Source organism: Amblyomma maculatum, chromosome 8, assembly GCF_055883805.1.
Source record: "Amblyomma maculatum isolate TAMU_Amacu chromosome 8, ASM5588380v1, whole genome shotgun sequence".
Taxonomy (NCBI): Eukaryota; Metazoa; Arthropoda; class Arachnida; order Ixodida; family Ixodidae; genus Amblyomma; species Amblyomma maculatum.
This window is the reverse complement of record NC_139351.1, coordinates 3,365,804-3,387,710: the sequence shown is the minus strand read 5'-3', so window position 1 is coordinate 3,387,710 and position 21,907 is coordinate 3,365,804. Positions and strand designations below refer to the sequence as shown.

General features: G+C 44.8%; 1 protein-coding gene across 1 annotated transcript in view; it reads left to right on the top strand.

Annotated features, from left to right (window-relative positions):
- ZnT86D (solute carrier family 30 member 7) overlaps window positions 1-21,907 on the top strand; it is a 72,390-nt gene that overhangs the window by 5,379 nt on the left and 45,104 nt on the right. Inside the window, exons 3-5 of the mRNA XM_084576047.1 lie at window positions 5,771-5,884; window positions 9,030-9,117; window positions 16,975-17,089. Coding sequence (XP_084432173.1) covers window positions 5,771-5,884; window positions 9,030-9,117; window positions 16,975-17,089 — 317 coding nt within the window. The remainder of the gene's footprint in view (window positions 1-5,770; window positions 5,885-9,029; window positions 9,118-16,974; window positions 17,090-21,907) is intronic.

The following is a 21,907-nucleotide window of genomic DNA, read 5'->3' as shown; positions in this document are numbered from 1 at the left end:
GTGGTAGGCGAGTATGTCTACTTAGGACGGGTAGTAACCGCAGATCTGGACCACAAAAGGGAAATAATTAAGAGAATAAGATTAGGATGGAGTGTATTTGGCAAGTACTCGCAGATTATGACCAGCAGTTTACCGGTATCGCTCAAGAGGAAAATGTATAGCAGTTACATCTTACCAGTACTCACTTGTGGGGATGAAACATGGATGCTAACGAAAAGGGATCTACTTAAGTTGAGGACAACACAAAGGGCTATGGAATGGAAAATGGTAGGGGCTTATCTGTTGTAACTTTCTTTTTATTCCATGCTTTGTGTTTTTATCATTGCTTGTGGAAAACCTGCATTTGGTATTGTGACACGGTGGTCATTTTATCCCACTCCTGCTTGGTTCTTTTTATAGTTTGCAGTATTGTATGAATAAAATAAATAAGAGATAGGAAGCGTGCAGAGTGGGTCAGAGCCATTCCAAAGGCTATCAAAACACTAATTCAGCTGTTTGCAATGTCAGAAGGCATACTATTTATACGCATCTTATTGCTTTTAAAATAACTGGTGTAACAACAAACAACACTAGAAAACTGAGGTAGCGCTTCTAATTATGCAGTGCATATCTCTCAGCTTGCGTTTGCATTTTGAGGGTCTGACAAAAGCACAGATATTTCTCAGTTCAGTTCAGTCGTGCCCGACTCTTCGTGACCCTATGGACCATATCACGCCATGCTTTCTGGTCTCTCACAATCTTCCTAACATCACATAACTGCATCTGCAGCACCTCGAGGATGCCATCTAACCATCGTGTTCGCTGCCTACCCCTTCTCCGGTGACCCTCAACCTTTCATAACATCAAATCTTTCTCCAGCGACTCCTCTCTTCTCATCAGATGACCAAAGTAGCTGAGCTTTAACTTTAGAATTTGACCCTCCAATGAGCAGTCAGGGTTTATGGTCGACAATATCGACTGATTTGATCTTCTGGCCGTCCAAGGAACTCTCAAGAGTCTCCGCCAGCACTACAATTCAAATGTGTCAATTCTTCGGCGGTCAGCCTTCTTCACAGTCCAACTTTCACATCCATACATCACAACTGGAAATACCATAGCACGAGTTATACGGATCTTGGTTGGCAGTGTAATGTCTCTGCTCTTTACTAGGCGGTCAAGGCTAGCCATGGCTCTCTTTCCCAGAAGCAGGCGTCTCCTAATTTCATGGCTGCAGTCTTTTTCCGGGGTAATCTTGGAGCCCAAGAAGAGAAAATCTGTCACTGCTTCCACTTCTTGTCCCTTGATGCTCCAGGACTTGATAGGGCAAGACGCCATGATCTTTGTCTTTTTAATGTTCAGTTTAAGCCCAAACTTCTCACTCTCTTCTTGTACGCGCATCAGAAGACTCTTGAGTTCCACTTCACTTTCTGCCATTAAAGTGGTATCATCCGCATATCTAAGGTTGTTGATAAGTTTCCCAGCAACCTTCACTCCAGCTGAAGACTCGTCCAGACCGGCCTTCCTCATGATGCACTCAGCATATAGATTAAATAGGCATGGCGACAGTATGCAGCCTTCTCTCGCACCTTTCTCAATCGGAAACCAATCACCAAGACCATGCCCAGTTCTGACTGTGGCCTCTTGCCCTTCATACAGGCTCCTGAGGAGACAGATGAGTTGAATTGGAACTCCCATCTCTTGGAGAGCTTGCCACAATCTGCTGTGATCTATGCAGTCAAACGCTTTCGCATAATCAATAAAGCAGAAGTAGATGGGTTTCTGGAACTCTCTTGTTTTTTCCATGATCCAGCGAAGGTAGGCAATCTGGTCTCCAGTTCCTCTGCCCATGCGAAACCCAGCTTGCACATCCGGAAGCTCCCGATCCACATATTTCCGCAGTCTACCTTGGAGGATTTTCAACATCACCTTGCTAGCATGCGAAAGAAGCGCGATCGTGCAGTAATTCAAACAATCTTTGGCACTGCCTTTCTTTGGAATGGGGATGTAAACTGACCTCCTTCAATCCTGTGGCCACTACAGGGTTGTCCAAATCTTCTGGCATAATGTATGCAGAATGTTAACAGCGTCATGGTTGAGGTTTTGAAGCAACTCAGCTGGAATGCCATCAGTTCTGCTAGCTTTGTTCTTAGCAAGGCTGGCTAAGGCCCATTCAACTTCACTCTTCAGGATGCCCGGCTCGAGATCAGTAATCACAACCGTCTTATGTTGGGTTTGCACATTCGGGTCCTTCTTGTACAGTTCTTCTGTGTTCCTGTCACCTCTTCTTTATCTCTGAGGCTTGAGTGAGGTCCTTGCCTCGTTTGTCCTTTATCACGCCCAGCTTAGCACAGAAGCTTCCTTTGATATCTTTGATTGTCTTATACAGAGCTCTTGTGTTCCTCAGTTGGCTGTTGTCCTCAACTGCTTGGCATTGTATGTTCAGGAAGGCATTCTTATCTCTTCTTGCTATTTTCTGAAAGTCCGCATTGAGAACCTTGTATCTTTCTCTTTCCCCCATAACTTTTGCTATCCTCCTTTCCTCAGCTATATGCAAAGCCTCTTCAGATAACCGAATTTTTCTATCAACAGGTATATTCAAGGAGAATTGAGTCGCATTGCGGGAGGGAATGAGCTAGTTGTAACAGCACACAGCGCTTGGTATTAAAAGAGGATGCTTCCTAACCTACCGCGCCCAAAGGAAAAAAGTGGACGAACTACGAGAATTATGTCCCATCAGAGAAGACGTGAATAGAGCCAGAAAAATATTTGTGTGAAAAAGGAATGGCAATAAATGTGGAGGAAACACAAGGTCACACTGGCATAACTCTTGGTCTTCTGACTATACGGCCAACAAGCTTAATTTCATTCATGTAGGTTACATGAGGCCAGAAGGGATGCCTAATTTCCGAGGAACAAGTTGTTGAAGTAACTCTGAAACCTCTTGCTACAGCATGTGTGATGGTTTAATTAGTGCTGCTTCGGCAGGCAACGCATTGGACCGTTTTTGAACGTAACAAGGCTCATCGCTAAGAAACGGATGTATGAATAAACTTCTGGCAATAACTATCGCATTCGCTTCGGAAGAAATGCGCATGTATTCCAACCTTGAATGACACTACGAAAATTCAGGCTCTTAACCCCTTAAGGGCCAAATAAATAAGAAAATGTTCCCAAATTGCAAAATTTTTGTTATTACGTCAAATGCTTCAGTAATGTGTTTGAAACACAAAACAATTCACAGAAACAATTTACGGCGGATAATTATATTTTATTAGTCATTACCTGCCCCCTCGTGTACCTAACGCCTTTGAGGAGCATTCAGAAATAAAATAAATAGTCTTGAAAGTGTTTATAGTAGGAGGTGGCTTAGAATTGCCATGCAAAAGATGCACCATTGCTTCTAGGTGCATTCAAACTGGATGAGACCACTATTCGTGTTGTAGCGTTCGAAGCATGGCACTACACAGAGGGCCTTCTCGCACCACCTGCACCAGACCCTTGTTTCCTTGTGGATGCTTTTCCCATTGCAGTCTCGCTTCAAGTAGCACACTACACAGCGGCGTGTAGGTTCTTTCTTCTTCCCTGTTGGCGGGATGTACGACGGAAAGGGGTGTTCACCGAACTGCTTTATATCCAGGGGAAGTCCTGGCTGCCCTTTCTCCTTGGTACCGTTGTCATCACGGGAAACTGTATGCAGGCATTCTGCCATCTAGTGTTCAAAATCGCTTTCAAGAAAAACGCAAATGATAGGACCCGTGCTGCCATCTATGTATTATGCGGTAAAGTACCGTTTGACGAGCTGGACTTGCCAAAAGCCCCTTGAAACATTGCAGAAAAGCCATGACGGCCTCAGCTAGTCATAAGTGCCGATCACTTGCTATGAACTGAGCTCGTCATAAGCCCTTAAGCGGTTAAAGAGCAGAGAAACCCAAAAGTGCTGTCATATTTCCCCATGTTCGGAGACCGTATGACACCAGCAGCATATTACAATCTTTAGCAAGTCTAAGAGATAAAGTCTAAGAGATACCTGCCAAAACTATGAATATTCTATAAAGGGTATTTCCACTACAACCATTTTCCTGGACGAGCAAGCAGTGAGCGCTAAAGGCACCCCTGGTTGCAACACTGCTGTGCCGAGTGACTTCTTGGGGCCAGTTTTCACACCTCCCCTTGTAGACGCCCTAACTCGGTACAGAGTACAGAACAGACTGTACAAAAATTGAATTCAACCTTGATCTACTTTGTAAAGACAAGGATGCAGCTTTCACTAAAGTGAAATGAATGTGAAGAAAAATAAAAATGGGTGCTATCATGGCCAGGTCCACAACTAAACTGCTCTGCATTTAAGATATTTTGGTAGAGGAGGGATGCAGTGTCCACTCCTAAAGACAAGTGGGGCAATAAAGGTTTTCGTTAAAAAGAAAAAACATCGTGCCTTTTTGCATATTTTGTGTAGCCACATGGGGCTAATGTCAACAGCATACTTCGAGACTTTTCAATCAGCCCATAGTGAGTGCAGTCGGTGCGAGAAGTGCTTGTGGAAGACTAGACTCCCAGCCAATTGGCTTGGCAGGCAGTTTCCGCATAGCTGAAATGGAGTTGAGTCAAGTTATATTCAAGTTGATAAGCAGCCTTTCATGGCTGTGATCATCCAGCTGTGTTTGTGTTGTCATATTAGTTTTGGACATTATTGCCAAAACATTTTTTATGCGAAAGCATTGCTTCACTATGTTCACAGATTTCTATCCGTAGACCACGTCCACAGAACATGTCCACAGCAGTTGTCAGTAATTGAGAAGTGGTAAAGGTTAATGAGTGGTGTCAATCGGTGAAATAATATTGTCCGAAAAAATATACCAATAAGTTAAGTAATTATTAGAGGCAAAAAATGTAAAAGTAAAGGCAAAAATGGTATCATTAGCCAATGGCTTGGCACCACATTTGAATGTATCAAATAATAAAATAATTAATTAAACCAGTCAATCAGGATGACATCAAGATATATCAAATTCTGAATAGTTAATTAAATCAGTCAATTAAGGTGACATCCAGGATGACGTCATGCAACCTGAGGGCGAGCCAAAATAGGGCGTAAGAAGGGATTGGCACGCAATTTGTAAGTACCAAAGACTAAAATAGTTAATTCAGTCAATTAGGGTGACGTCAAGGATGTGACGTCACGCAACCGGCAGTAGAGCCGAAAAAGGGCATAGGAAGGGATTGGCATGCAAATTAAAAGTGCCAAATACTAAAATGAGTAAACAAGAAGTGAATTAAGCAACTAGACGTAACCAGAAGCAACCAACAGCAGCATCTGTGCTTTCGCATTACTCCAATGGAGATTCTGCAGTGCTCTTTAATTTTTTAGCACACCTATCGATAGTAATGTCAAAAGCAACAGCTGCCAGAAACACAGGAGTCCTGATGAAAGATTGCTCAATGCAAAATCTAACCCTGCCAGCAAAACAGCCTGAAATATCAGAGCCAGGTTATGGGAGTAGTTGCATAGCTATTAATTTACTATAGCATGCACCTTGGTTGTTCCCATCTATATGTTCCTATTACTCTCAGAAGCAGCCATAATTTGTCAACTTTAATTAGGTAATGATCGTAATTTTCATAATAAGGTTTTTATTATTGATGTGTAAAGTGGTGCTAGTGTACTACTTTTATCCGACGTGTTCATTGCATTATGGAGCATGTTTTTTGTTGTTGTGAATTTTCTCACTCCAAGCTGTGTTATGGAGAGAAAGCAGCTTGTCCCACTTACTTTTCTTTATTTTTTCCCCAGCCTGGGCCTCATCTCCGATTCATTCCACATGTTCTTCGACTGCACAGCTCTGCTTGCTGGACTGGCAGCCTCCGTCATCACCAAGTGGCGGGCCAATGAGCGCTTCTCATATGGGTGATCCTCTTTCACTTTGTCCCAAGCACATGGGTGTTCGTGCTGAGAGTCCAGCATGCACTGATGAACATCGGGAGGAAATCATGGGCTACAGAAATGAAAACGGGAAGAAAATTGAGAGCACGCGGTGCAGTCACCAATTTTCAACAAAGCGTTTACCCTTAGAGCAAGAGCACGTACATAGTGGATACCTGAGCGTGTTGAACTGTAAGATAGTTGCTAAACATTTTGATATTAAATCGAAATTTAGCAAAATTGAGGAATCTACACAGTGTATCGTTAGGTGCAGGCTTCCATTAGATGAGGTTTTCTTGTGGTAACTCAGCAGAATGGCAGCAGAAATAAGTAATACGAGTGAGATCATGCAGCCAAGTTCTCGGTGAAGCACCATTAGTCTAAACTGCAAGCACAGAATATTTTATGGTAAATGAAATGTGGCTCAGCCAGATTTCAGTTAGTGTAAAACTGCCAGCATAGCAAATTTGTTATATCAAGTTTAACCGCTTTTGTTATATGAAGTTCACAAACACTGCACATATTTCAAGGGGGTAGCGTTGGGGAATTGGAAAACTTGATAATGTCAACTTCACCACATAAAGGTTTGCTGAGTTTTAAATATATAGACCATTTCACAACCCTTGGACGAACCAGTTCAGCTGGACTATTAAGGGGGGCATTATTATAGTACCAAAAAAAGAAAAACTCCGACCAAAGGTTTAGGTAAAAAATGTAGACGTTTCGACTTCATACAGTGAACAAGGCTTCTGTATGGAAGTCTAAACGTCTACATTTTTGACCCAAACCTTTGGTCGGTGTTTTCCTTTTTTGGTACTAATAATGACTTTGCTATCTGACCAGACGAGATTTCATCAAACTTTAGGCTTTATTAAGGGGGGCAATCTCTTTCATATGCTACGAGAGCAGCCCAGAGCCCCAATATGGCAGCGCCCTTCATCCCTTTGTGAAATCATGTATAGTATATAAGGAATGCCAAAAGTTTACTTTCTCCTAGATACACTAACCATGCTACCATGCCCACTGATACATTAGTGCTACGTCCCAAGGCCTAGCTTTTCAATGCTTAAAAAATTTGTTATTGATGAATGCTGCCATATAATTCAGCTTGGTAATATTAACAGCACAGCTTTCCTTGGGTTCTTTCAGTATTTACGTTCTTCAGCAGCAGGCTCTGTGTACAGAAAGCTGGTTGTGCACTGTGTGCATTTTATTCTCCATGTTTTGCAAATACCGCAAAAACCCGTGTATAATACGGTCCCGCATATGATACGGGGTGTAAATTTGGTATTGAGGAAATCGGAAAAAAGCTTTTCATCTGTTTATAATGCAAGCAAAAAAAGATGAAAAAGTATTGCAGTTGAACCACGATATAATGAACCTCAATGTAACGAAATTTGCATGTAACAAATTTTTCTTATATATCTCAATCTCTGCCCCATTAAAAACCATGTATTTTTGTCGGCAATTTAACGAAAACGTGAGCCCTGGCACATCGCATTTTACATCTGCCCTTTTACACACCAATTTTGCCGGCAGTCTGGGATCTGCAAGCGAAACAAATGATGATGACATTGGCGTACCGCCGCACCATCCGTCGTGTGCATACAAAACCCGCGGTGCAGAAGTTTTATAGGACGTGTCATGCCATGATGTCACTGACCAATCGGAATGACAGAGTGTTAAGAAAGTACATGGTCAGCCATGATCGTGATGCCGGCTTTTAGCAACCTTCCAACAATTTGATTTTGTGGTAGTGAACAGCGCTGCCCACCCCAATTGCTGCATGATAAAGTGAACATACTGAAAACCAGGATTACGCAACAGAACGGGCCAAGTACAGGCACTTCTCTCAAGGCCGCCGACACTCTGCAGTGTCCTCCCTCCCTCCTTCTCACCCCACCACTAAAGCTAACGCCAAGAGACACCGTAATGGTCTCGCTGCCCGCTAACAACTAGCGTTTTTTTTTTTTTGTTCAAGTTCTCAGTGGCAAAAGTGGGAGAGGGATTCTTATGCAAGTAAATATGGTACGCCTACATGAAGCCTCTGCAAAAGATTGCTGCACCCAAATTGGCCGCGCCAGCGTAGTCGATGGACTCATCTAATTCACTATAATAGGGACAGCTTTCCCATTAAAGTCCCTAGATCAGCTGAGCTAGAGACTCGTATTAACTCTTGTCTCCGTTTACAAACATTGGATGATGATTTTACCAGTGGCAACATCTGGCGGTGCTTGCTCTTTGCGCAAGTGGAAAGAAATTATGCTATCACTCATTATGTCCGTTTGCTATCACTCATTATGTGCTCTTGATATACAAAATAACATCTGATGCCCTTGTTAGCGCTGTTATTGCTAGAATTTCTTGCTTATTTCTTGCATTCGTAATTTACTTGTTCCCAGCAGTGTTTCATGAAACTGTTACTTCATTTGGGCAGCTAAAACATAGCAACCTTGACATAACGAAATTTGCGATCTAACGAAATTTTCGGCTGCAAGTAGGACTTTGTTATATGGAGGTTCGACTGTATTTGTCCCGGCAGTAGTGGAAGCCACATGGTTTTTGTAAACGAGTAGTCCGTTTCCAGCTCGGACACAGGATGGCAGCGCACAAGCTGCCGGTTCTGATTCCATGTTTTCATGACATCTTTCTTTAGAAACGCTTCTTCGGTATTTCTAAACACATTTGTTATTCCACATTTCTCAAAAGCGCGATCCCGGGGGAATGATTTAGCTGCAGGGCGTGACCAGCCTGACTCTGGCAAAATGCCAAGTGCTGTTTTTGCCATTCCTACTTCGTGTGACCTGCTTCTGGTTGCATGTGCATCGCAAGTACCTTGGTCATGCTGGGGTCGCAAAGGATGTGGGGTCAGCATGGGGAAACTGAAACCATCGAAGCACCCAACGCCCCCTCTCACTGGAAGCTTGATGCTGATAAGTCTGGAACTGCAAGTTTAGAATCAAGTTTGTTGGGATCTGCATATAATGTGAGGCGGAAATCTTGTGCGATAAATCTGGGGGGAGAAAAAGCCTTGTATTATACATGGGTTTTTGACATTTCAGGAATGAGCCAAATGACTTAAACATCAGTTGTGATTGTGATGATAAGCTTGTGGATGCCTGCTGTGCAGATATGTGCGTGCGGAGGTGGTGGCAGGCTTTGTCAATGGTCTGTTCCTGCTCTTCATTGCCTTCTTCATCTTCTCCGAGGCAGTGGAGGTGAGAACCACTCTTTTCCTCTTCCTGCGATCAGTGTCAACATTCAGCGGCATACCAGATGCCAGGTAGCCCTTTAACAAGCTCTGCCAAATTAACTAAAAAATACCAAAACCTCCAAATTCTTTTAAGGTGTATTGACTTTGTTTATGTAATTCTGATTTTAAAATGTCCTAATGACATGAAATGAGACATAATATGGACAGCTATCTGCCTTGGGGTTTGAAAATTTCAACCAATTCCCGATTGTAACTCATCTTTGGCTTTGGGAGCAGCAAAACATTGGGCCAGATGACTGTGACTCGTCATTGATGATTTTGCCCATGACTAGTACAGCTTAGGATAGTTGAAGGGGTTAAGAGGTTTACAGAACCATGCATGATCCACATTTTTTTTTTTTCTGCCTCCGCAATCATTTATTTGATAGCAACAGCCTTGATGTCAAGACTGAAAGGGATTTTTTAGGAACACCACGTGGTAATGAAGTGCCTTGTTGCATACCTGCCAACCCTCCCATTAAGTTGCCTCTCCCCATGCAAGAGTCGTTTTTTGCTATACTGGCACATCGGGATGTGCAATTGCATCACCATTTCCAGCATCAGGACCTAAGTAGCCAAACAAAGCCAAATCAAGCCAGAATAGCTGTGGCTGGTTACATTTCATGCTTGCTCTGTTGCAGCTGCTTTTGTGCATGTTTAGGGTTAGCTAGCCTGTCTGTGTGTGGTACACAGTGTAATGCTTGGTAAGAAGACAGCTCAAAAATGACAACCACAGGAGAGGGCACGACACAAAAGGACACTTTCTTTTTTTCTTTTGTAAGTCGCATTTATACAAGCAATCATGTCACACTTGGGAGCAGTGATTGTTGACTAACATAACAAATATGAATTGTAGGGGGCACGATATGCGTCCGTTATAGACAGGGCATGTGAGAAAAAGGAACAATATATGAGTGCCACCTCCGAGCAGGTGGGCAGCAGCCTTGTGGTTTTTATTTCACGTGGCGCACCGTGCGTGCCGGGGCCGCTGCTTACATCCGCTGGCTGTGGAGAGGATCCCCCCCCCCCCCCGTAGACGCAAAGGTCGGTTTTGCCGAGCTAATTCCCAGGACACGTGTTTGGTCGCGGGGCACTCTGTGGAGGGAACCAAGGAGTCTGGCGGCGGAGAAGTGAGAAATGAAACAGATACACACGAATTCGCCATGTACGCCGGTTTCACACGGTCGATTGCAACCACATCCTCACGGCCATTCACAGACGTAGTGAAAGTCTCCACGCTGTAATACTTCGAACGGGCCGTCATACGGTACAGTGAGGGAGGGCTGGATGCCTTCGCGACGTACGAAAACGTAAGCTGCGGAAGTCAGGTCCTTGCTCACAAAAACGTCATAAGTTGAGGGTTGTCGAGGTGGTGTAGTGACCGAAGTTGCTCAGTGTAGGCAGGAGGCGAGAGAATGGGTGCTGCAGGTGAGGCGAAGAATTCACCGGGTAAACGTAGAATGGTCCCGTAGACCATTTCGGCAGCAGTCACTCAAGGTCTTCCTTTATCGCCAACCGAATATACCGAGAACAAGCGAAAGGTCGTTAACCCTTGAAGTTCGAGCGTTGCGCGCGATGAGAGCGGCCTTCAACTGCCAATGGAGCCTTTCCACCATGCCATTTGTGGAAAGATGGTATGCAGTTGTTTGGATGTGGCAGATGCCGAGAATGCTTGTGAACACTCTGAATAGGCCACTTTCAAACTGTCGTCCGCAGTCGGTACCACGCTGGGGCAGCCTGGGGTACAGCTTGTTTAGAGGAAGTATTCAGAGACTTGAAATGGGAGCAGTTAGGGATAAAGGTAGATGGAGAATACCTCGGTAATCTGCGATTTGCTGATGACATTGCCTTACTAAGTAACTCGGGGGATGAACTGCAAATAATGATTGATGACGTAGACAGGAAAAGTAGAAAGGCAGGCTTGAAAATCAATATGCAGAAGACTAAGGTAATGTTCAACAGCCTCGGGAAGGAACAGCAGTATACGTTAGGTAGCAAAGCACTGGAAGTAGTAGGAGAATATGTCTACTTAGAACAGGTAGTAACCGCAGATCCGGACCATGAAAAGGTATAACAAGAAGAATAAGATTGGGATGGAGCGCATTTGGCAAGCACTCGCAGATTATGACAAGCAGCTTACCGGTATCGCTCAGGAGGAAAGTATACAACAGTTGCATCTTACCTGTACTCATCTATGGGGCTGAAACGTGGAGGCTAACCAAGAGGGTTCTACTTAAGTTGAGGACAACGCAGAGGACTATGAAACGAAAAATGGTAGGAGTAGCATTAAGAGATAGGAAGCATGCAGATTGGGTCAGAGAAATAACTCAAGTTACTGCCATTCTAATGAAAATCAAGAAGAAGAAATGGGCATGGGCGGGACACGTAGTGCGAAAAGAGGATAGCCGATGGTCGCTTAGGGCAACAAACTGGATTCCAAGGGAAGAAAGGCGGAGCAGGGGGTGGCAGAAAGTTAGGTGGGCGGATGAGGTTAAGAAGTTCGCAGGGGTCAAGTGGATGCAGCTAGCACAGAACCGGGTTAATTGGAGAAATATGGGAGAGGCCTTCGCCCTGCAGTGGGTATAGTCAGGCTGATGATGATGATGGGGCGATCCAATCGGGAGATCCAATCGGCTATGAAAACATACGCCACGGTGGACGCCATAATATCATAGACCGGGAACGCTTCAGGTTAGCGCGTGTAGCGGTCAACACAGGTGAGGATGTAGCGTTTACCACATGACGAAGGCAATGGGCCGACAATGTCGATGTGAGCATGGTCGAATCGCGAGCCAGGTGGCCGGAAGGGTTGCAGCAGGGACTTAGTGTATCAGGTAGTCTTTGCACGTTAGCAGCGCTGACACTCTCGAGCCCAGCGCCGGACATCGGCATTGATGCCGGACCACACAGAATGAGAGGTGATGAGGCGCTAAGTGGCACGAACGCCAGGATGGCTCGAGTAATGTAGCTTGCCAGAGACTTGACGGTGGTGTGAAGATGGTACGAATGAACGGGCACAGCCAGAATACTTGTTGCAAACAATCGTACCAGAGGAGAATGGCAGTGGCAACTCAGATATTGAGAGAGATGTGGACCCAGAACGCAGGTCATGAAGCTGGTTGTCAATCCATTGTGCCTTTGCGATGACATCGAAATCCACAGCACTAGCAGAAAGCGCATCGACACGCGACAGAGCGTCGGCAGTAGCATTAATGGGTCCTTCGATGTACCGGAGGTCAACTGTGAATTCAAAGATGAAATTCAAGCACCAAACTTGACGTGGCATGCACGTGCTGTGGTTGCCGCGGAAAGCAAATGTCAGTGGCTTGTGATCCGTTAGTACGAGTAACACGCTGCCTTCGAGCAGATGGCGAAAGTAAAAAATGCTAAGGTAGACAGCAAGGAGTTCGCTGTTGAATGTGCTGTACCGAGTTTCTGCTGGCTTCAACTTCTGTGTAAAGAAACCAAGTGGGTACCACAAGTTCTCCTGGAGTTGTTGCAAAATTGCACCAATGGCATGTCCGTGATGAGCCTCATTGGTGCGTTGTTTAAGGGATGCACAAGGAGAGGCGTTCACCAGGGTATTCTTGGCTTGTACAAATGCAGCCTCTGCTTTGGGTGTCCACTCTAAAGATGCAGATGGTGCCTTCGGGGTCTTCAGCATGTGGACTATAGTTGGCAGGAATCAACGGTGAAAATTAGAAGCCAGAGAAATTCACGGAGCTTGCGAAGCTACGTGGGGAGCGGAAAATCGCGCAACGCTTGAACTTTCCTGTCTAGTGATTAGGTTCCCTTATGAGTGACAAGGTGTCCGAGAAATTCAACGGAGGCAACGCCAAATACTCATTTTGCTGTATTGATGATTAATCCGTGCTCCTTAAGTCTTGAGAACAGCAACTGCTGATGGTCAGCGTGCTGCTTGGGTGACGAACTGGCCACTAGTAGGTTGTCGAGATAGGCAACGACAAAATGCAGACCACGGATGACATCATTTATGAATTGCTTCTGGCCGACGTTCCGTAACACGAAAAGCATGCGAACATACTCGAACAGCCCAAAAGGTGTGGTGATGGCTATCTTCGGTCTGTCCGCAGGCTCAACAGGAATTTGGTGATAAGCCTTGACTAGGTCAATCTTGCTAAATATGGTGCTTCCAGCAAAAGTGGCTGCAAAGTCATGAATGTGAGGGAGCGGGTACCGGTCGGGAACTGTGCGGGCGTTCAACGCACTTTAGTCTCCACAAGAATGCCAGTCTCCAGGGTCACGCTTGGGCACCATGTGCCGAGCGGATGACCAGCTGCTTGATGAAGGGTGAATGATGCCTAACTGCAGCATGTGGTCAAACTCCCTGCGAGCTGTGGCGAGGCACTCTCCAGCAAAACATCGTGGCTTACAAGACACCGGAGGTCTCGTGGTGACGATGTGGTGAGTCGCAGTGTGTCGCACAGGTAGTTCCAGGTTGCAGGGTTTAGTAAGTTCGGGAAAATTTTTGAGGATCGCGATAAACTCTGATGTTGGCAAAGGCAGAGCTGCTTGTATAGGAGTGGACGCAGGTGCGAGAATACCTTGCACGAACAGGCTGGTCGTACAGTCTACAAGTTGACGGAAGTGGAGATTTACGTTCAAACCAAAGTGAGTGAGAAAGTCCGCACCTAATATGGCAAAGCACACTTCGGCGACAGCGAAAATACATCGAAATATGGATGCAAACCCAAGTCGATGTTGAGCGAACGCTGGCTATAAGTCGCGATTGTGGATGCATTCACAGCTTGCAGAGACTGAGTCCTCGGGCAGCGTTGTTGGTCGAGGCGCGAGGCAGGAATGACATTCACCTCGGCACCAGTGTCCACCAGAAAGTGGTGCCCTGTGTTCCTGTCTGTGCTGTAGAAGAGGCGGCTTGGTGTAGTGGTTGAGTCACGCGCTGCCATTAGTGACTCGTTGCCATGTTTCCCTGCCAGCGACAAGGCTCACATTTCGCAGCGCTGGCGCCGAACCTTGTGCAGTACCAGCAGTAGCCTCCGGAGCTGAAGCTTGAATGGAAACAGGGGGAATGTGAGCGTGAACCACCACGAACAGATCGACGGCGGCGAGGCGTGGGAGTTTGCATTCCTGCCAGGGAGTCCGCAAGTCGATCAATTTTCTGCTCGAGCCGAGACTGCAGAGTCTCGAGGTCCGTTGTCATGGTAGTCGAAGACGCCACGGAGCTTACTCTGGTGTAGTTGTTGACGCAGTCTGCGAGTTCAGCCAGTTTGTCGGGAGGCATATCATCTGCAGCAGACCAAAACCACCACAAGCGTCTGAGGCAAACGCTGTAGGAAAAACTCGCGTTACAGCGGGCTCCCTGCGTCTTGAGTACGGTCTCCGAGGAGCTGACGCATCCGGTGTAAGAGTTGTGACGGTCGATGATCGCTAAGTTTCTCTACGCTGAGGAGTTGCTGCAGGCAGCTTCGTTCCGACACTGTTTTGCACGTAATCACCGTGGCCTTGAAATGGTCGGAGGGTGTGGTCGGGTGGGGAGCTCTCATCACGTCGAATTCATCAGTTACCTCCGATAAAAGTGCTGAGACAACATATAAGTACTTCACGGGTTGCAATGTTTTTTGTCTCAGATCGAAGAGGGCTTCGACTTGCATAAACGACACGGCGGAGTTCTTTGGCCAAAATGGTGGCAGGCACAGTTGAAAGTTTGAAACAGCGCCCATGGCTGCACCGGGCGCTGGAACGTTGGATGTCACCGTCGAAGAAGTGAGATACCGGGGCGTCGTTGCTGGTCGTTGCAGCGTTCACTTCGTTCTCCATTATGTACATACTACGTATAATGTCTGAGTCACCAAGCTGTAGGGGGCACGATATGTGTCCGTTATAGATGGGGCGCGTGAGAAAAAGGAACGATACATGAGTGCAGGTGGGATCTCACGAGGAGGTACACAGCGGCGCCTCTGGTTTTATCGCCTCTTAAAGGTTGTCAGAGGCCGGATACAACAGTGAAGGAAAATAGAAATGAAAGAACCGCAAAATCTTTCCAGAAAACTGCGCTCAGCCGAGGACAAGTTTATAGAGGGATGCAGTGGTCTGCTTTCTTTTTGATGTGGAAAGCTTCGAGCAAAACTTGCTTTTATGGTAAAACTCCTGCCCGTGTCCTCTCCTGCGGTTGTCATTTTTGCGCTGTCTTCTTACCAAGTATGATTAACCAACTAGCCCAACACCATGTTATATTGATACACAGTGTAAGACAGGATTCTGTCATTCAAGTCATGGTGCTATCAAAGACAGTTTTTGCAGTGTTCTGAATGTCCATTCTTCGTGGCATCGAGAAAAGGGAAACATTTTGCATAATGTGTAGAGCAGCGTCGGCATGCCTCACAGTGGCAAAGATGATTTGAAACTACAAGACCACATCAGTGTGCTCGACATCTTCTGAAGATGCCATCAGTCTGGACCACGGTTTGCGGAAAATTATTCTGACACACTTTTGAAGCTAGCCATGTGTGTTACTGCAAGGTCCTCAGAAAAAGACTCGTTGGACACAGAATCATGCAGATAGATACACATTCTCGCCATTTGTGGCCCCACTAGGTTGGTAGGTATGATGCAGCCTAACATCAAAGGTTCAAGGTCTATGTGCAAAAGCTGTTGTGACGTGTTGCTATCTGCTCACAGAGGGGTGGGTTGCAAATGCACCTGTACGTTGTCTTTTTTCTTATATGTATCGGCAGCTTTGTTTTGATTGTGAGTAGCCAGTTCGTCATTAAACGTGGTAACCTGTCACTAAAAGTTAACTTCAGATTGTATTTAGCATCATTTCACAGACAAGATGGATCAATGTTTTACAGATGGAACCTTTCGTGTTAGATTACTTCATTCTGGAATATTTTTTATTTAAAATGGAAAATTTGTACGCTAGAAATAATAAAATAAAGAATGCAATAGGTACTCAGTGACACGAGTCTCACGGGGAGGAACATGCCATAGGCATTCACGCAGTGCTGTTTACAGCTGAAGGGATTTATGGCCCATCGAGCCCAAGATATGATTGTGGCATCAGCGATGTGCACCCTTTGGGCTGAAGACAAATTACTCCTCTTGAATTCATTGGGTCAGCTTTGGCAGGCTGGTGAATGTAACTCGTAGTTGAGCATCCAACAGAGTACAGCAGAACCTTTATAATCTGTCAGTTATACGCTCAAAATTGCGGGCAGTAAAATGTCTCCCATTGAGTTACACTATTTTTCTCCCATTTAATACGTTCCCGGATATTTGCGACAGATTGTGGCTTTTATAATATGTTTCGCAATCAACCAGACATGTGCTAACGAGTGCTGATGACATCAAAAACTGATCAGTGGTGCTCATCCGTCACAGTTACTTATACGAGGCGCCCGTTCTCATGGAATCACAACTTCGTGAGGAGAAATGTGGTGGCTTATTTGTCGTGCTTTAGGGGCATGGGGTTGAAGCAATCCATGCGAGTGGGCCAGGTCTGGGGGACACAGAATGAGCAAAAACACGGCTATTGTAAGCTATCATGATGGCTTCTCCACTTGTCACTGGTGTAAAGCGACAAACCATCGGCAAAGAAGCGGTTAAGGCTCATCATTCTATGAACCTCATTTGTTGCTAAATCTCTTCCGCACTTAAGACAGCACAAGTGCAGACTGAATTCTGCAAGAGCTGAAAAAGGAGCTGTGTCTATAAATGCTAATGCAGTGAACTTTTATGCATCTCATTCAGCAGTTAAATTTTCAAAATCTCAGATCATTTGTTTTCCGGGATAATATTTTTTTTAAACACTTACCGACGAGGTTTTACTGTCTTCTCTCAGAGAGCCATCGAACCCCCTGAGGTGAAGCATGAGCGTCTGTTCATCGTCTCCGTGCTGGGTTTCCTGGTGAACCTGGTCGGAATTTTCGCATTCCAGCATGGGCATTCCCACGGAGGTGAGTGCCATCCTAGGTGTGCAAATACCCGCCCTCAGAGGTTAGGCTGCTCAGCTAGTGAGCCCATGTTTGACCTTGTCCGTGGTGGTCACATTTCGATAGATGTGAAATGTGAGCACCCATCCTTGTGTAGTGTGCGATGTCAATGCACATCAAAGAACCCCAAGTTGTCGAAATTTCTCGAGTATTCTGCTGCGACAGCCCAAGTCCGAGTTGTTGAACCCTGTAAATCAGGTCAGTGCTCCTTTTGATGCCAAATTTATTACAAATGGACTAGCTTTGCTCCTGAATCAAGTGGGAATTGGGAATAGCGTGAAAAACTGAAAGGAATTATTTGGTGCTTCTTTGAATGTTTATGCGAAAGGAATACAGTGAACGTTCCTGGCTGATGTTATATGCAGTCAAATCTCGGTATGATGAATCCCGCGGGACCGCAAAAAATTATTCTTTATTTTGAAATATTGTTGTAATGAAAAATTTGCTATTATAAGCCAGTGGTCAAACCTAGGTATGAAAATAGCATACCTTGGCAGTAGACACGTGTGTGGACAAACGAAACTTCAAATGAAAATGTTGCACTAACTAAAAGTTAATTTATTTGAATAAATCAATTATTTTCTTCTGCCGCATGCAGCAAACACGACCGCGCACTACATTGCACCGCTACAGCACATAAACCTTCCTCTTTGCTCAACACCTCATCGTTTGCATGATTGCACCGAGCGATGAAAGTACGGACTTTGTCCATGTGCAAAAAATTATCAGAGCTCGATATGACCTCATCTTTAGTGCTTCCTGAAGTTTGAAAATCGTCTGTCTTTCAAAATGATCGCAGCGGTCGGTGGGTCAATGCTAGTGGTCTGCAGAGGCCGATTCGCTTTTTTCCTACGCCGATTTCTTGCAGCGAAAGCTGCTTTCCTATCTTCTTGGCACTTTCGCTGGCTGCAATCATTGTCAGATCTTGCACAAACTTCGCAATGAGATAATCCGCAGCAAAAAAGAAAAAAAAAAGAATACCGTGCCGCATACGCGAATCGCACGAATGCCTGACCGCGAACGACACACAGCACAAAAGGAAAAACGGCAGGCAGCTAGGCCTACTGGCTACTGCGTAATAAATCACAGCTTCGTGATGGCACTAGGGGCTGGTACTAGATATGCTAATGGCGATAGCTCTAGCCCACAGATCATACACACAGAAACAGCAGTTTCTGTTTCATGCGAGAGTTGCAAGCTGCGGCGCTGTTAATTTTAGCCGAATTCGTAATATACCAGGAGTGGAAGTGCTGCTCCAATTGCTCCATCCTGCTCCAAAATGCAATATTGCTCCAAACTAGCTGTTTCGATGTTTTGCCATCACATTCAGCAGAATACGGGAACAATGTGATTGGGCTTAATACAAATGAATTTTTTGCAAGGGAAGGAAGCATGGAGTATAATAAATATTTGTTCGCTAGTAAATTTAGTATGTTGGAGATAATCGTGGGGAAACAAGCGTATCACCTCTCAGCCTTTTGAATCGCTGATGGAGAGAAGCGGGATGAGCAAGTGAAGCAGGTAGCGCAAACTATTGTGAGCCGTTAGGAAGAAAACTTTCTGCACGTGTTATTTTTAATGGTTCTGCTGTGAAACCAAGCAGGTACTTCACCCTCGAGCCTCTTTGTCAGTGGCAAGTTTGCCAGGCCTACGGCCGACAAAACCATACTTCAAGCATTATTGGTTGGTATGCCCTAGCTGTCACTCACTAGGAAGCTTCTCAAGAGTGTTGGAAAGACATACGGTCCGCTGTTCTGACAGAAACATGGCTTCATGATGCAATTCCGAGTGATGCAGTTATCACATCCGATCAATACGAAATTGTTCGTCGCGACCGCACTTTAAGAGGGGGCGGTGTCGCTATTCTGATAAAGAAAGGCATTGACTATACGCTGATACCACATCACACCAACACTGAAATGGTTTGGGTTGTTCTCCGTCTTCTTCAGCTTAGTCTTTTAATAGGTGTTATTTATCGACCACCAAATGCTGATACTTCTGTACTGGACAACTTGCACGACTTTTTAAATGAACATACAAAGCGCTATAGCCATGTTATCGTTTTTAACTTGCCAAACATCAACTGGGATTCTCTGTGCGATCAAAATTTGTGTGCTAACTCGGATGCTTTGCTTTCAACTATAACTTAAACCAGGTTGTTCAGAAACCTACGCGCATTACAGAAAATACCAGTTCTCTTCTTGACCTAGTATTTATATCGGACCCTGTTAGTCAATTGGGCTTTTCGACAGATGTCTTTCCCGGAATATCAGACCATGAAGCGGTGCTCTTTAAAAGCGAATTGCTGCGACCAGTAATTGTTCATCAGGCAAGAAAAGTGTTTCGCGACTTTAACAATGCTCAGGATGAAAGCGTTCTAGACCAGCTTGAACTTACGTATGAATCCTTTGCAAAAAAATACACTGATGGGCGTACAAGTGTGAACGACTTGTGGTTAGAATTCAAAAGTACGGTTCATCAATGTATCAACAAGTACGTGCCGCTTAAACATAAGAAGCTGAAAATGGCATGTCCCTGGATAACACGCGAGATAATACAGTTAAAATGTCGCGTGAAGCGCTTATCAAGGTCAAGCAATAAAGTTGGTGGTGCTTTGCCGGCTCTTCGGGCTGAACTGCGTTAAAAAAAAAAATCTTCACGGTACCACTTTTTTAATGTCAAGATGCACAATTTTCTAAAAACTGACCCCCAAAAATTCTGGAGGCATCTGTCACAGAAAAAAGACCCGGTTAACAAACTTCTCCTTAACAACACAGTTGTTACCGACTCCCTCTGCTTATCGACTGCCTTCAATGAGCACTTTTCTTCTGTATTCCTGAGTAACAGCAACTCAGTCTCCGAATCTCGAACTTGCCATTTCAATCTGCCAGACCTAATTATTAACGAGGAGGGTATTGTTTCGGCTCTATTGGAGTTGAACACAAAAAAATCCTCTGGACCAGACGATATCCGTAACGCTTTTCTGTACAGATATGCTGAGTGGTGCGCTAAATACCTTTTCATTATTTTTACTGAAAGTCTCAGGACAGGAGAAATTCCAAACGATTGGAAAACAGCAAAGGTGATACCCATTCACAAACCAGGAGACAAGCTTTGCGTGAAAAATTACAGGCCAATTTCTTTGTTATGTACGTCCAGTAAGGTATTAGAACATTTTATTTTCAAGCACATAAGTTCATTCCTAGAGGGAAGCGGTTTTTTTATTGAAAGCCAGCACGGGTTTCGGCAAGGCTTGTCGACAGTGACGCAGCTTATTCATATTACAAATGAAATTATGATGTCACTAGACAATAATGGACAGGTAGATTTAATTTTCATTGACTTCGAAAAAGCGTTTGACCGGGTTTCGCATGGCAATCTTTTGTTAAAAATAAGGTGGTGGTTAAATAATCGGCAAGTAGTACAATGGTTAGATTCCTACCTTACACAGCGGCATCAGTATGTTCAGATATCTGAATCTCATTCCACAAAAGCGCCAGTACTTTCAGGAGTTCCCCAGGGCTCAGTCCTTGGGCCGCTTCTCTTCCTTATTTATTTGAACGACCTGTCCTTCAACTCACGCATACGCTGTCGGTTCTTCGCCGACGACTGTGTTATATACCATAATATCACGTCAGTCGAAGACTAGGCACTCCTAGCCGACTACTTAACAGCAGTTTCTAGCTGGTGTTGTACTTGGCAAATGGGTATAAACAGTTCAAAATGCGGAAAAATGACAGTAACACGAAAGAAACAACCGCTCCAATGCACATACAAAATCAATGGCCTTCCGATCAACTCAGTGACTCAGGTGAAATATCTTGGGGTAACCATGACATCCAACCTGAACTGGAGCGCACACATCCAGTCCATTGTCTCAGCAGCGTCCAAAAAACTTCGGTTTTTAAAGCACCGCCTAAAGCATTGCACGAGCAAAACTAAACTGACAGCATACACATCACTTGTGCGTCCAGTGCTCGAATACGCCGACGCTGTATGGGATCCGCACACAAAAACGGATATAAAAATTCTTGAAGGCGTCCAGAGGAAAGCACTCCGGTTTATTTACCACGCTTATAGTCGGCAGGTCTCGGTATCTGATTTGCTCAACAGATCTGGGCTTCCCACGCTTGAATCCCATCGAAAGCAGCACCGACTAAAAATGTTGTTCAATATCATACATAATAAAACAAAACTGAATTTTCAGAGTTACATGCAATACAACACAACACGCCCCACCCGTAACAAACACGAACGGACTATCTTGATGCCACGATGCCGAACAAAAGCATATTTTTGTTCCTTCTTTCCACGCACCATTTCCGAATGGAACCGACTGCCAAGCGATATCACCAACCTGGTATCTTCAGAATCTTTCTTGTCTGCTGTTTCGGCTCATGTATCGCAGTAGCGCGTCTAGTACACAGTGTATTTCGATTTCCTTGTTTTTATTCTGTTCACTTAGTCTGTTTGACGTCGGATGATTTGCCTGTACTTTTTTGCTTCCCGTTGGTCTTATTGAATTTTGTTCTCGTACTGTAATCGCCCTGTGTTGCTGTTATTTGGTTGTTACTACTTTGTAATTTTTTTTTCTTCTTTTTTTCTTTGTGCACTCCTGCCTTGACCGCCAAAGGGCAGTCGGCAGTATTTATGAAATAAATAAATAAATAAATCACCAAAATATTAAAGATGAGCCCCAGCATTGCTCAAGCAAAGAATGATAAACTATTGGCAGAAGGCAGTGAAATAAAGAAGCTGTAAGATGGAAAGGCTACCCTTCAA